Below are 14,170 nucleotides of genomic sequence, written 5' to 3'. Positions count from 1 at the left end.
TCATTCCATATGAAAAATCAATCATCAAAATTCTGAAAACCTTTTGTTTCTAAGACTAGCCGGTTTTAAATGAACTTCCCTCTGCTTTCTTTGAAGTGTCACTTCCAAGACCATTTTGTGTCTTGCAAAAACACATACATGCAAAAAAATCAGTTTTTCTGTTTTTTTTTAACAATGTGAAATTCTATTTAGAAATTTTATGCACCATTTTTGAAATTGTGAAATTGTAAAATTTTAAAATTCATTCCAATTAAGGGAGAACTGACTGCACGCTTTTAAGAAACAGCAATGTCAACTAATGTTTCAATGGTTCAATAAATTAATTCTGTTTGATTTTTACACAGTAGAGGGTACTCCAATATGTTCCCTCTAGTTACTCAGAGCAGGTCCACTGCATGTCATCCAGCACTAACCTTCCATACCTTACAGCTGTTATTCAGATGGTACCCAGTAACTTTTAGATCACAGTGAACTGGTATTCATAATTTATCTGCAGCACCCAAAAATCTTACTGTGCTAGAGTTGTGGCGATGCATGTTTTTTTAAATCTGCCTATGTTTCTTTTCCAATACTATCACTGCCCATGTCAAATGCAATTTTTTTGCAATGTTAGGTAAGTGTCTGACATGCTATCCCCTTTACTAACTATTGTACATGTCAAATTTCATGTTAAAAGGACAAAAAACATTTTAGCCTTTTATTTGTAACAGAAGCTTCAGCTCATTTTGATATAATTCAGTGTTATATAAATTGCTGTCTAACTTCAAAGGTTCAAATATGTGGCTTATGCATTACAGTTTCTGGTATACAATAAATACATTCAACACCAGAAAATTTTGTAAAGCATATCCAACTAAAATGCTGCTACATTGATTTAGTTTGCAAAATGTAGTCAGTTCAACTTTTTATAAATCAATGCATGATCCAAATGTCAACAGCTTGTGTGTAGTTCTTACAAGCTGGACTTCATTTCAATAGACCTACTTTCTCTACCTTACACCAGTTAGACCAATCCTGTTGCCTCCAACTAATTTCCATTACTCATTCATTACTGTGGATGAGTTTGAATTCACACAAATACTGGTTCAATGCTGTGAATCCCTTCAAGACAATCTTCTGAAATCGCTGCTGTCTTCATCTGGGTTGTCAGTTGGTCCATATATAAAATCTCTTGGTAGAGTTTCTGGAGGTATCATATTAAATTGATCATCATAGGAACGCAAAGTCCATAGCTTCTCCAGTTCATAAACGTCCCTGGTTTCGGGTAACATGAAATGTACTACTATGTTACCTTGGGAGGGAAGAAACAAAACATTTTACAGCAACACCAAAAAGCAAATGCCCACTTAAAATCGTGCTTGTATTTTATCAATGGTATTCTTCAGCCGCGATGGTTAAAAAAGAATTTTGATCCAATCACATTTCCCAGAATTTTATAAATATTGTCTTCTGGTTGAATTTCAAGTCTAAAACCAAAGTTAGTATCATTAGGCTATTTTATATGCATTAAAACTTTGTCCAAAGTTGGACAATCCAATTGGACTACCTGGGAAGAACAAGTAGACACATGGGATTAATTTTGAAAGCTTCCTGGTCAGACTAAGTATCAGATGGTATTGACCGCACATATTTTATGCATGTAATTTGGAATGAAGCCAAACATGTAACTCATCTGCTTTATAAACTGCAATTGACCATACTGAATCCCTTCAGCACAATTATTAGAATTATTTCCAGGTACCAATTATGCTCAGCCGAGAAGATGCTTTGAGCCTGTGGCAGTCATGGATCATTTTTGATTCCTTACAGGAAGGTAAAAAAAGTACTGCCTCTTGTCCACACACAAGCATTATTCTACAATTCTGCCCTGTCGCATATCAGCATCCAAATTAAGTACACTGTATTGATTTAAAAAAACAAATGCTGGAAGTATTCAGATCTGTGCAAAGAAAAACAAAAGTATCTTTGACCAAATTAACATTCCATGTGTTTTTTCTTGCTGCTGCATGGACCATGAGGTTCATGTGCAACAGTGGTTTCCAGAAGCCATATATTGTCATGTATCTTCCTAGTTCACCCCCAGCTAAGAGAATGTTGGATCAACTTTCACAGAACTAATGAACTGAAACATTAACTCTGTCTTCATTGGTGTGACATGTATTTTGATTTTTTTTTTTAAAATCAGGCTGCCAATTTCCACCGTATGTGCTCATTTAGTTAAAATGTTTACAGATTTTTATGGAACTCACCAAAATCAATGCACTTCCAATCATCTGTAACTTTCCCTTCAATGTGGGCATGAGCATTCTGCTGTTTCTTTAACTGTTTATACTGCAGGATAAAACATTTACAGTTCAGTAGTTTCACAGACTTTAGCATAGCCAGGGTGATACAAATTTAGCAAAATTAAATATAATCTCAAGAGCCGCTTGGGGCAAACTCTTACATGTGGAAACAATTATGCTTACCTAAGTTGACTGCACTTCAAATCAATCAGGGTGTGTGAATGTGTTGAAATATTTTTTGCATTTTAGGTTTTTTTTTGTGTTTGCACCCTTTGTCTCCTATCATTGGAATTAATGGCTTTGTGGTCCTATTGCTTGACCTAATCCAAAAATCTCAGGTAATTTTCTGGGGACCCAAGTTCAAATTCCTACCAAACTAATTAGTAAATATCTAATTAGAGTCTGCTGGAAACCATTGTCAATTGTTGGGAAAACCCCATCTGGTTTCCTAATGGCCTTCTCGGGAAGGAAATCTGCCATTCTCACCTGCTCTGGCCTAATGTGACTCCAGACCAATAGCCCTGTGGTTGACTTCCACTGCCCTATGAAATCACCTAGCAAAGCACTCAGTTTTCACAATCACTACAAAGAAATGAAACCAGACAGACTGCCTGCTATTGATCTAGAAAATGACAATGGCAAAATAGCCCTCTGAGCCCTGCAGTAGATTAGATTAGATTACTTAGAGTGTGGAAACAGGCCCTTCGCCCCAACAAGTCCACACCGACCCGCCAAAGCGCAACCCACCCATTCCCCTACATTTACCCCTTTACCTAACACTACGGGCAATTTAGCATAGCCAATTCACCTGACCTGCACATCTTTGTGACTGTGGGAGGAAACCGGAGCACCCGGAGGAAACCCACGCAGACACGGGGAGAATGTGCAAACTCCACACAGTCAGTCGCCTGAGTCGGGAATAGAACCCGGGTCTCTGGCGCTGTGAGGCAGCAGTGCTAACCACTGTGCTGCAGTAGCACCACAGTCTTGGTCAGATTGTAAAAGGGGCATTTAAATTGACTTTTGTTTGCAGCAAGTGTTGAGGGAAAAACCGACCTGACTTCATCCTCACAAATCTACCTGCTGACGTTGCATATGACCATGACAGTAGTGATAATGGGAGAGTCCTTGTGGAGATGAAGTCCCACCTTCACGTTGAGAATACCATCTTGTTCTGTGACACTGTCATTGTGTTAAATGGAACAGACTTCGAACAGATATAGCAACTCAGGACTGGGCATTAATAAGGTAGTATGGGCTATCAGTAACAGCAGAATCTCTTTCCAGACAAAATGTGCAACCTCATGACCTGGTGTACCCCCTCCACTCGACTATTGGCATCAAGTCAGGAATTAACTCTAGTTCTCAAAGGGCATACCAATGGCGCAAAGCATACATAAAAGTGAGATGTCAAGTTAGTGAGACTATAAAACAGGACTGCTTGCACATCAAACATCATGTGATGGATCTAAGCAATTCCACAATCAGATCAAAAGTCCTACTCAATCAAGTTGTGAATAGTGATGGATGAGTTAAACACCTCACTGGAGGAAAAGGTTCCACAAATATTCACATTCACAATAACCCGAGCATCTTGGTGCAAAAGATAAGGCTGAAGCATTCACAAAAATATTCAGCCGGAAGTGTCTAATGGATGATCCATCTCTGCCTCCTCCAGACGTCCCCAGCATTACAAATGGCAGTCGTCAGCCAATTTGATTCAACAAAATAAAGAATAGGTTGAAGGCACTGAATATTTGAAAGGCTCTGGGACCTGATAACATTCTTCCAATAGTACTGAAGACTTGTATTCTAAAACTTGCCGCAACCTTAGCCAAGGTGTTTCAGTCCAGCACCTACCCACCAATGTAGAAAATTAAATCAAGTATGTCCTATACAAGTAGGACAAATCCAATCTAACAAACTACCACCACCTCATCCATTTACTCTTGATCATCAGTATAGTGATGGAAGGTGCCAACAGTGCTTTTAAGCAGCCCCTACTTCGTAATAACCTACTTTCACCCTGATGCTCAGTTTGAGGTGTAGTCTGCTGGACCACTCTGCTCTTGACCTCATTACACTGCTTTGGTTCAAACATGGACAAAAGGGCAGAATTCCAGAGGTGAAGGGAGAGTGACAGCCCTTGACATCAAGGCCACATTGACTGAATGTGGCATCAAGAAACCCTAGGAAAACTAGTCAATAGGAATCAGAGGGGAACCTCTCTGGTTTAAATCATAGCTGGCATGTAAGAAGATGGTTGTGGTTGGAGGGCAGTCAGCTCAGCTCAAAGTTTCTCTCTTCTAGGGGTTCCGCATGGTAGTGTCCTTGGCCCAACCAACAACAGCTATTTCATCCATGACCTTCCCTCCATCATAAGGTCAGAGGTGGGAAGTTGACCAATGATTATACAATGTTCAGCAGCATTCATGACTCCTCAGTGAATTAATCCATGTCCAAATGCAGCAAGACCTGGATAATACTTAGTATTTGCCAGCCCAAGCTTGACAAATACCAAGTAACGTTCAGGCCACATATGCAGACAATAATCATCACCAATAAGAGAATTTAACCATTGCCCTTTGAACTCAATGGGGATTTCCATCACTGAATTCCCACTACCAACATTCTGGGAGTTACCTCGGACCAGAAACTGAAATGGACAGTGGCAACAAACACTGGTCAGGGGCTAGAAATACTGTAGTCATTCACCTTCTGCCTCTCTCAGAGCCTGTTCTCCTGTCTATGCGGCACAAGTCAAAAGTGTGATGGAATATTCCCTGGATGACTGCAGCTCCCACAACACTCAGGAACCTTGGCGCCATCTAGGACAAAGTAGCCTGCTTGATTGGTACCACAACTACAAACATTGTCATTCCACCACTGATGCTCAGTAGCAATAGCATGTTCCATCTACAAGATGCACTAACGAATTTCACAATGGCTCCTTTATAGAGCACCTTCTATCCCACAACCAATTCCATCTAGAAGGACAGGGGCAGCTGATAAATGGTAACACCATTACTTACTAGTTCCTCTCCAAGCCACTCACCATCCTGACTTTGAAATATATTATTGTTCTTTCACTGTTGCTGGGTCAAAGTCCTGGAATTCATTGCTTAACAGCAGTGTTTGGTCTACCTATAACACACAGACTCAGTGGTTCAAGGTGGCAGCTCACTACCACCTTCTCCAGGGCAGCTAGGGTTGTATAGTAAATGCTGGTATAACCAATGATGCCCAGTCTAAGCAAATAAAAAAAAACCTAAGTTGAATTCTCTTTAATTTCCACTGTTCCACGAAGTTCATGTAAGCTTGAAGAACAGCACTGTTTTCTTATGTACTTTACAACCTCCCAGACACTCCTCAACAGATAACCACCTCTTCCAACCACCACATTTTTCCCCTGAAGTCAGCCGTTAGTCATGATTCTGCTCATTCATTTACATTTCTGTTAGACCCATACTTTGTTTCTTTACTTGTCCCATTGCCTTCCCTTTTTGCCTTGCACCATCGTCGCTTATTTCTTGCTGACAATGCATCAAGTGAACTCTCAACAAGAAATGGACATCGGGAAAGTAGATCTGAATTGCTTTTTCAAAGCCTAATCTTTAGGTATATATGAAATAACTGACTGACCTACTTGTTTTCCGGACTAATCATCAACTTCCCTGCACCATCACCGTATCTCTTGAAGGTCAAACTTTACAAGTTAATAGTGAGTAGATCCTTGAGGAGACTCCTGCACTACCAACCTGATTCTTGTGGACTGCCTAACAATCACCCATCCCTTTCTTCCTATATGCTGAGCCTGCAGAGTAACTAACTCTGACCATGCTACCCACATTGCTCTTGGCCTCATGGATGTGCTAAAATGACTGCGGTCACTGCTCTAGTTCTGATACCTGGAACTCCAAATTTTGGCAGCAATGACACTCCTGCACATGGTCCAATAACATCCACAATTTCCAAAGCTAGTACATGATTATGCACGTTACATGCAACCAAGCTGCCCTGCATTGCTTTTCATTTGTTAACTTTATTTCGCTTTGGTTTATTTACATTAAACTTCCCTTCACCTTAAAACTTACTACCAATAAATGTAATGAATACTTAATGCACCTTCATAGTTTCAATAGAGAAGACCACTATTTACCCATCTTGGGATAATTTCTTAAGTGCACATAATTTGTTATTCACCAGCCTAGGTCTCACTCAGATACAGCCTCCTGACTTTGGCTTCATATTCTAAAGCCTGTTGAGGTTCTTGTTTCAATGTTCGCATAATAATAAAATATTGAATGGATATACCCATCTACATTTTATAAATTTAGGTGCAAGTATTTCACAAGTTATTCCTAGAAAATACAAGCTGTTGGAATTTAATGAGAAATTGTCATAGCTTTGTTGAAAAATAAGACAGGAGTGGAAGTAAGGCCATTCAGCCCATCGAGTCTACTCCGCCATTCCATCAGGGCTGATGGGCATTTCAACTCCACTTACCCGCTTTCTCCCCGTAGCCCTTAATTCCTTGTGACATCAAGAATTTATCAATCTCTGCCTTGAAGACATTTAGCGTCCCGGCCTCCACTGCACTCTGCGGCAATGAATTCCACAGGCACACCACTCTCTGGCTGAAGAAATGTCTCCGCATTTGTGTTCTGAATTTACCCCTTCTAATTCTAAGGCTGCGTCCACGGGTCCTAGTCTCCTCGCCTAACGGAAACAATTTCCTAGCGTCCACCCTTTCCAAGCCATGTATTATCTTGTAAGTTTCTAATAGATCTCCCTTTAATCTTCTAAACTCCAATTAATACAATCCCAGGATCCTCAGCCGTTCCTCGTATGTTAGACCTACCATTCCAGGGATCATCCGTGTGAATCTCCGCTGGACACTGGGCTCAAGTGCCAATATGTCCTTCCTGAGGTGTGGGGACCAAAACTGGACACAGTACTCCAAATGGGGCCTAACCAGTGCTTTATAAAGTCTCAGTAGCACAACAGTGCTTTTATATTCCAAGTCTCTTGAGATAAATGACAACATTGCATTCGCTTTCTTAATCACGGACTCAACCTGCATGTTTACCTTTAGAGAATCCTCGACTAGCACTCCCAGATCCCTTTATACTTTGGCTTTATGAACTTTCTCACTGTTTGGAAAGTAGTCCATGCTTGTATTCTTTTTTCCAAAGTGCAAGACCTCGCATTTGCTCACATTGGGCGGCACGGTGGCACAGTGGTTAGCACTGCTGCCTCACAGAGACCCGGGTTCAATTCCCGCCTCAGGCGATTGACTGTGTGGAGTTTGCACGTTCTCCCCGTGTCTACGTGGGTTTCCTCCGGGTGCTCCGGTTTCCTCCCACAGTCCAAAGATGTGCAGGTCAGGTGAATTGGCTATGCTAAATTGCCCGTAGTGTTAGGAAAGGGGTAAATGTAGGGGCATGGGTGGGTTACGCTTCGGCGGGTCGGTGTGGACTTGTTGGGCCGAAGGGCCTGTTTCCACTCTGTAATGTAATGTAATGTAATCTAATCTAATTGAATTCCATCAGCCATTTCCTGGACCACTCTCCCAAACTGACTAGATCCTTCTGCAGCCTCCCCACTTCCTCACTACTACCTGCCTGTCCACCTAACTTCGTATCATCGGCAAACTTTGCTAGAATGCCCCCAGTCCCTTCATCCAGATTATTAATATATAACGTGAACAGCTGCGGCCCCAACACTGAACCCTGCGGGACACCACTTGTCACCGGCTGCCATTCTGAAAAAGAACCTTTTATCCCAACTCTCTGCCTTCTTTCAGACAGCCAATCCTCAATCCATACCAGTAGCTCACCTCGAACCCCATGGGCCCTCACCTTGCTCAGCAGCCTCCCATGTGGCACCTTATCAAAGGCCTTTTGGAAGTCTAGATAGACCATATCCACTGGTTTCCCTGGTCTAACCTACTTGTCACCTCTTCAAAGAATTCCAACAGGTTTGTCAGGCACGACCTCCCCTTACTAAATTCATGTTGACTTGTTCTAATCCGACTGCTCTTCCAAGAATTTAGAAACCTCATCCTTAATGATGGATTCTAGAATTTTACCAACAACCGAGGTTAGGCTAATTGGCCTATAATTTGCCATGAGGAGAAAGTGAGGTCTGCAGATGCTGGAGATCAGAGATGGAAATGTGTTGCTGGAAAAGCACAGCAGGTCAGGCAGCATCTAGGGAACAGGAGAATCGACGTTTCGGGCATTAGCCCTTCTTTCCTGAAGAAGGGCTAATGCCCGAAACGTCGATTCTCCTGTTCCCTAGATGCTGCCTGACCTGCTGCGCTTTTCCAGCAACACATTTCCATCTATAATTTTCCATCTTTTGTCTTGATCCTTTCTTGAACAAGGGGGTTACAACAGCGATATTCCAATCATCCGGGACTTTCTCTGACTCCAGTGACTTTTGAAAGATCTCAAAATATTTCAGGCATTCCTTTGGTTCATTATTCCCCTGCTGAAGTCCAGCAACAGAAAACTGTTCCTATTATGGGATGTGTGATCCACGATTCTTTTATTTCATTCATTGTTCAGTTGTTTGGAATCTGAAGCCACCTATTTTAGTCCCCTGTTACAAAGCAATAATGTGGTTGAGGTGAAGCAAGAATGTGGTTGAGGTGAAGCAAGAATGCAAAGCTAAAGCCAATGCATTAACATATTTTAAAAACTTCTTCAAAAATGGCAACTTTGCAAGTCTCCTCAATTCAGCCAAAAATAAACAAACAAACAAACAAACAAACAAACAATCTCCCTACTCCTTTTTTTGAAATTTGAACATTCAATATTGTCTGAAGCATTGCCAGTGAACTCTCTCTTCAAATGGGCTGGTTCTTTAAACTGAGTTTGGGGAAATGGGATTTAATCACTGCAATCAAGTTTATTGAGAACAATTTTAGTTTCCATTAAGTTTATTGAAATGAAATATTCCTCAGCACCACAATTTAATTTGTCAAAACACACTGGTCTTCACTTCTGTACTCGACTACAGGTTGTTCTGTTATAATGCACATTTCGTTAATACGAATTTGCTATAATACAATTAATGAATTGAAGACACCGTTTCTATAGAATGAACTTTTAAAGCATGCATTGGTTATAACACTATTCCAGCCACATTAGTTTAAATGGTGCTGCTGTTACACACCTTTCTTATAACACTGGGTTGCACAAGACGGAACTATCCCGTTAAAGCAGAACAGACAGTACTGGAAGCTCTACAACCTTTTCCCCAAGCTGTTATGACAAACTTGATTATATAGTGTTTTTTTCCCAAAAAAAAATCATCCTTTCCATTTTTAATATTTTTACAAATTTACTAAGCAGTCAACCAACACAGAATCTGGGAGTTTTTTCCTGGTTTCCATAACTTAATAAAATGAGTAAGATAAAACTCAAACCATATACAACACCACCTCCAAAGTACATTTAATCTACCATAAAAATCACAAATGGTAAAACTTTGTTTGAAAGATCAAACTTATATTATTGTTCAGACATACACATGACAGTCTTGATCATTCACATTTATTCTAATCCTAGAATTCTGATTAGAGAGAATTTGTTATACAACAGAAGATTAATTTTAATGGTACATTTTCTACAAGTGAAATGTCATCTGCAAAATATTGTTTTGAAGAGCTAAATCTAAATTATTGTTCATGAAGAAGTTAGTTATTAGGTTTACCTTTGGGTCCACTGCAATAAGCTGAATCTTACAGAAAGTGACATTTCCAAATCAAAATATAAGTTTATGTTGTGGGCATGAGACGTAGATTCTAATAAGCCAAATAGTAACAATTCACAATACCACTTACCACTTTAATTGCATATTGTGCCATGGCTTGCAAATGTCTTGCAGAAGTTCCACTCACAATAACAAAATAATCGGTGTACTTTATTTCCTTGGGCAGTTTAATGACACATAGGTCCTTCGCATTCTCCTGACGTAACAAAGCCACCAAAACATCAATGTTAAAAACTGGCTGATGAATAAAGCCTAATGGAAGGAAGCAGAGTGCACATGTTTAGGTTCGCTTTCCTGGAAATAGTAAGTAGAAATTCCTTGGTCCACTTTTGCTTTCACAAGTTACAGTAATTAAATTGATGAACTACTATTGAAAGCTGCTTTTAAGGCCAACACCATCATGCACTTAAGGGCTAATTCAATCCAAAGCATCAGCGTAGCAACTGCCTGAACAGACTAGACCAAAAAGAGGCACAATTCTGACCTAGAACTATAGGATAAAACCAAATTATGTTTGGTTCAGGTTTCTTCCCTTGTAATTGTGTTTCAACTCATCACAAAGCAGCCAGCCAAACGGGGCATTGGTTGGTGCTCTGATGCATATCTGTAAGGTGAATGCCTCCTGGTACGTATCCATGCTGCCAGTGCTGCTGAATCCCTATGGCACTGAAATGGCACAAGATACCTGAATCGAACAAGTATTATTCTACAGGATAAAATATCAGCCAAAATCAGCAAGTCTGCTGACCACGAAGATGGAGCAAAGCCAAACTACCCCCAACTCTGTATTGGCAATGACAGACTGCCTACTTCTATCTCTCGTTCATTTTCTGTCTCAGGCTTTATTGCTTAAAATTCTCATATGCTCATCGTTACCAGATGTGATTAATTCAACATCATCCCTGCTCCAGTTTCTGTTAACATCTAAAGCGCAAACTACTTTCATTCTAATCTGCAGCAAGTCCTATTTATCCTCGTTGTCTCTCAGTCCCAAATTTCTCATCCTTGTATTCAGATTCCTTTGTGCCCTCATTGGCTTACTGTCTATAAATTCCTTGATTTATGATCCTCCTCGAACTCAACATAGAAAATAGGAGCATGAATCAGCCATAAGGCCCTTCAAGTCTGTTCTGTCTGTTTGACTGACAATTGCTTATCATCGAACTCTATACACTTTGATCCCTTTAGTCATACAGCACAGAAGCAAGTCTTTTAGCCCACCACATTTATGCTGACCAACAAATACCAAACTACAGTAATCCCGTTTACCTGCAATTGGTCCAGTCTACCGTGCTCTGACATCTTAATTACACATTCAGATGCCATTTAAATGCTGAGAGAATACCTCCTTCCACCACCCTGTCAGGCGGTGTTCCATATTTCTACCACCCTCAGTGAAAAGAAAATGTTTCCTTTGATGTCCCCTAAACCACTTACTGCTCAATTTAAACTTCTGTCCTATCGTAGACACATTTGCCATGAGGAAAAGATTTGCATGACCTACCCCGCCCATGCCCCTTAATTTTATATGCCTCAATCAAAACACACACACACACCCCCGCCACCCCACCACTGCTGGGAAAACAAACCCAGCCTATTCAAACTAAAAACTATATCTAACTCCTTGAAAACATTCACTATTTTGGCATCGACAGGGTTACCACTTTGGCATTGAAGAAAGTTCTGCTCATCCAAGTCCTAAATGGCCTTCAGCATATTTAAGACTGTGAGCCCTGGTTCTGGAGTCCCCTGTTCCCAGTCTATTACTGTAAGACGTTTCTTCCTGTCATGGTCACTCATCCATCCCACTACCTTTCCCCTATCATTTACAGCTGGTGGCTACTTGGATCTTGACTTCTGGAATTCACGGTCTCAGCCTCTCCATCTTTATGATGCTTCACACCCTTTGATCCAACTTTCAATCACCTCTTCTAATGTGTTCTTTGTGGTCACCAAATCAATGTTTGTCTGATTAAGCTTGAATGATGCTTTGCAGAATTTAAGATATAAATGCAAATTGTTGCTGTTGCTACTGTCCATTTTTTCATTGTGCTTCCTTTTTTGTCTCATGCTTATATTGGTCATTCTCTTTAACCGACTGTTCCACGCTTAAGCATTTTCATAGTCAAAACCATTTGTCAATGGTTTGTATTTTATTCATTTCCCTCTTCTGTTACTTTACAAACAATTCTTTTGTAAGTAAACTTTTTTTATGTAGAGTAAAACAAAACCACTCATGCTAACTCCATAAAAGTGTACAAGTTGTGACATACAGAAAGGACAAAACAATTTCAACGATAATTCAAACTTAAGTTGTATATGACGCTGTGTGTTATAGCAGTATCAAACCATTTTGAACTATGATTTATTTATGCTATGTCCAATTAACTGTTTCTATCACAGGTAATTAACAAGCTTACATTTGAGGTTTCTTTACACAAGGAACTTGGATACATTGAACACTCACAATTTTACAGCAAGTATTAAAACAGGAGAAAGTGAGGGCTGCAGTTCCTGGAGATCAGAGTTGAGAGAGTGATGCTGGAAAAGCACAGCAGGTCAGGTAGCATCGGAGGGTCAGGTTTTGCAACCTTTCACATCAGACTCTTAAATCTGAATTTAAACAGTTTTGTTGATTGAAAGCAAAAATTTAAATGGGACCTAAGGGACATTTTTCATGCACAGGGTGGTGCATGTTTGGAATGAGCTGACAGAGGAAGTACTGTAGCAACAAATTACTGTAAATGCTGAAATCTACTGAAACAAAAAAAAATGCTGGAAATTACAGTTCGTCAGGCAGCGTCCGTGGAGAGACAGCAAGCGAACGCTTCCAGTCTAAATGACTCTTCATCAGAGCTCTGAAGAGTCATCTAGACTCGAAAAGTTAGCTTGCTCTTTCTCCATGGAGGCCTGTCCGCTGTGATTTCCAGCAATTTTTTTTTGCTGCCAGAGAAAGTGGAGGCTGGTACAATCACAACATTTAAAAGGCACCTGAACGCGTACATGAGTAGGAAGGGGCTTAGAGGGAAATGGGACTAGATTAATTTAGGATGTACGGTCAGCATTGACGAGTTGGACCGAAGGGTGTGTTTCCTTGCTGGCTTGAGTTTAGCGCGTTCAAGCCGCCTGAGACTGATCAGTCAGTGCTCGAACAGCTAACAGCCGTCTCTGCACTCCTCCGTGCTGTCTTAACGAGCTCCCTGTAACCGTGCTGGCTCGTCACGATAACGATACGCTTGATAACTTGCGCAGTTTTACCAGGCTCCGCGGCCGCGCTGCAGCTCCTCCGGGCGTCTCGCGCCAGCCGAGCCCTGGGATCGGGGTGAAGCGGCGCGCGCTGTCCCAGATCTCGGGCTGCCCGCAGCCCGCTCCGTGTAACAGCGCGAGCGTGTGCAGCCAGAGTCAGGAGCATCCCCCTCATGGCCCATGCAACCTGCAAGGTGATCCTGAAAGCGACAGAAACTCTCCACTATCGGCACCGCAGGAAGTGTAACACAGCCGACAGGAAACACCCGGACGCCGGAAATTCAATCCGACTGGCGAGCAGCGGCAGCAGCTACAGTTCCCGCGCGAATCGCGAACGCTTAAAATAACCGCCACCATCGCGAGAGACCTGTAAGAGCGAAATGTGGAGCAAGTGGTAAAACCATATAACTGGAGTTAATTTAAGAACGACGCACCTAATGCAGGTGTCTTAAGAACTATTGCTTACAGAAATTATTAGCGAGTTTCGCATTTTATTGTCCATTCCGATAAAAAAAATCAAGTTGGTGATGATAAGCCAGAACTTTCTGTGTGCCTTACGAAGGCAGTTAAAAGTTAACCACATTGTCATTCATCTGGACTTACATCCATGCTAGACTGGTGATTATGTTAAAAAGTTTTATGTGAAAATCAGATCACACCATTTTGATTTTAAATTATCTTGTCAATGTATCACATTCTTCCATTAGTTTAATATATACTAGCCATGTAGATTTATCCATGGGAAGTTCCCTAGTTGGAAATGTAATGTCCTTCAATACAAGGAGTGCCTATTTGCATAATTGCATTTGTAAGGACAGTGCATGTGTGATTTGCTGTCGGCTTGGCCTCACCAATGT

At 41.0% G+C, this 14,170-nt stretch overlaps 1 protein-coding gene across 1 annotated transcript; it reads right to left on the bottom strand.

Moving 5' to 3' along the window:
• Positions 1 to 273: 273 nt before the first annotated feature.
• On the bottom strand, positions 274 to 13,624 carry malsu1 (mitochondrial assembly of ribosomal large subunit 1). Its single transcript, XM_043689718.1, has 4 exons — positions 13,326 to 13,624; positions 10,138 to 10,319; positions 2,250 to 2,331; positions 274 to 1,291 (listed from the first exon to the last, which is right to left on the bottom strand). The coding sequence occupies exons 1-4, from the start codon at positions 13,486 to 13,488 to the stop codon at positions 1,104 to 1,106; spliced, it is 615 nt and encodes a 204-aa protein (XP_043545653.1). The 5' UTR covers positions 13,489 to 13,624; the 3' UTR covers positions 274 to 1,103.
• Positions 13,625 to 14,170: the final 546 nt, after the last annotated feature.

This window comes from Chiloscyllium plagiosum, chromosome 5 (genome assembly GCF_004010195.1).
Source record: "Chiloscyllium plagiosum isolate BGI_BamShark_2017 chromosome 5, ASM401019v2, whole genome shotgun sequence".
In the NCBI taxonomy this organism is placed as follows: Eukaryota; Metazoa; Chordata; class Chondrichthyes; order Orectolobiformes; family Hemiscylliidae; genus Chiloscyllium; species Chiloscyllium plagiosum.
The sequence above is the reverse complement of the archived record's forward strand: the minus strand, read 5'-3'. Positions and strand labels throughout refer to the sequence as shown.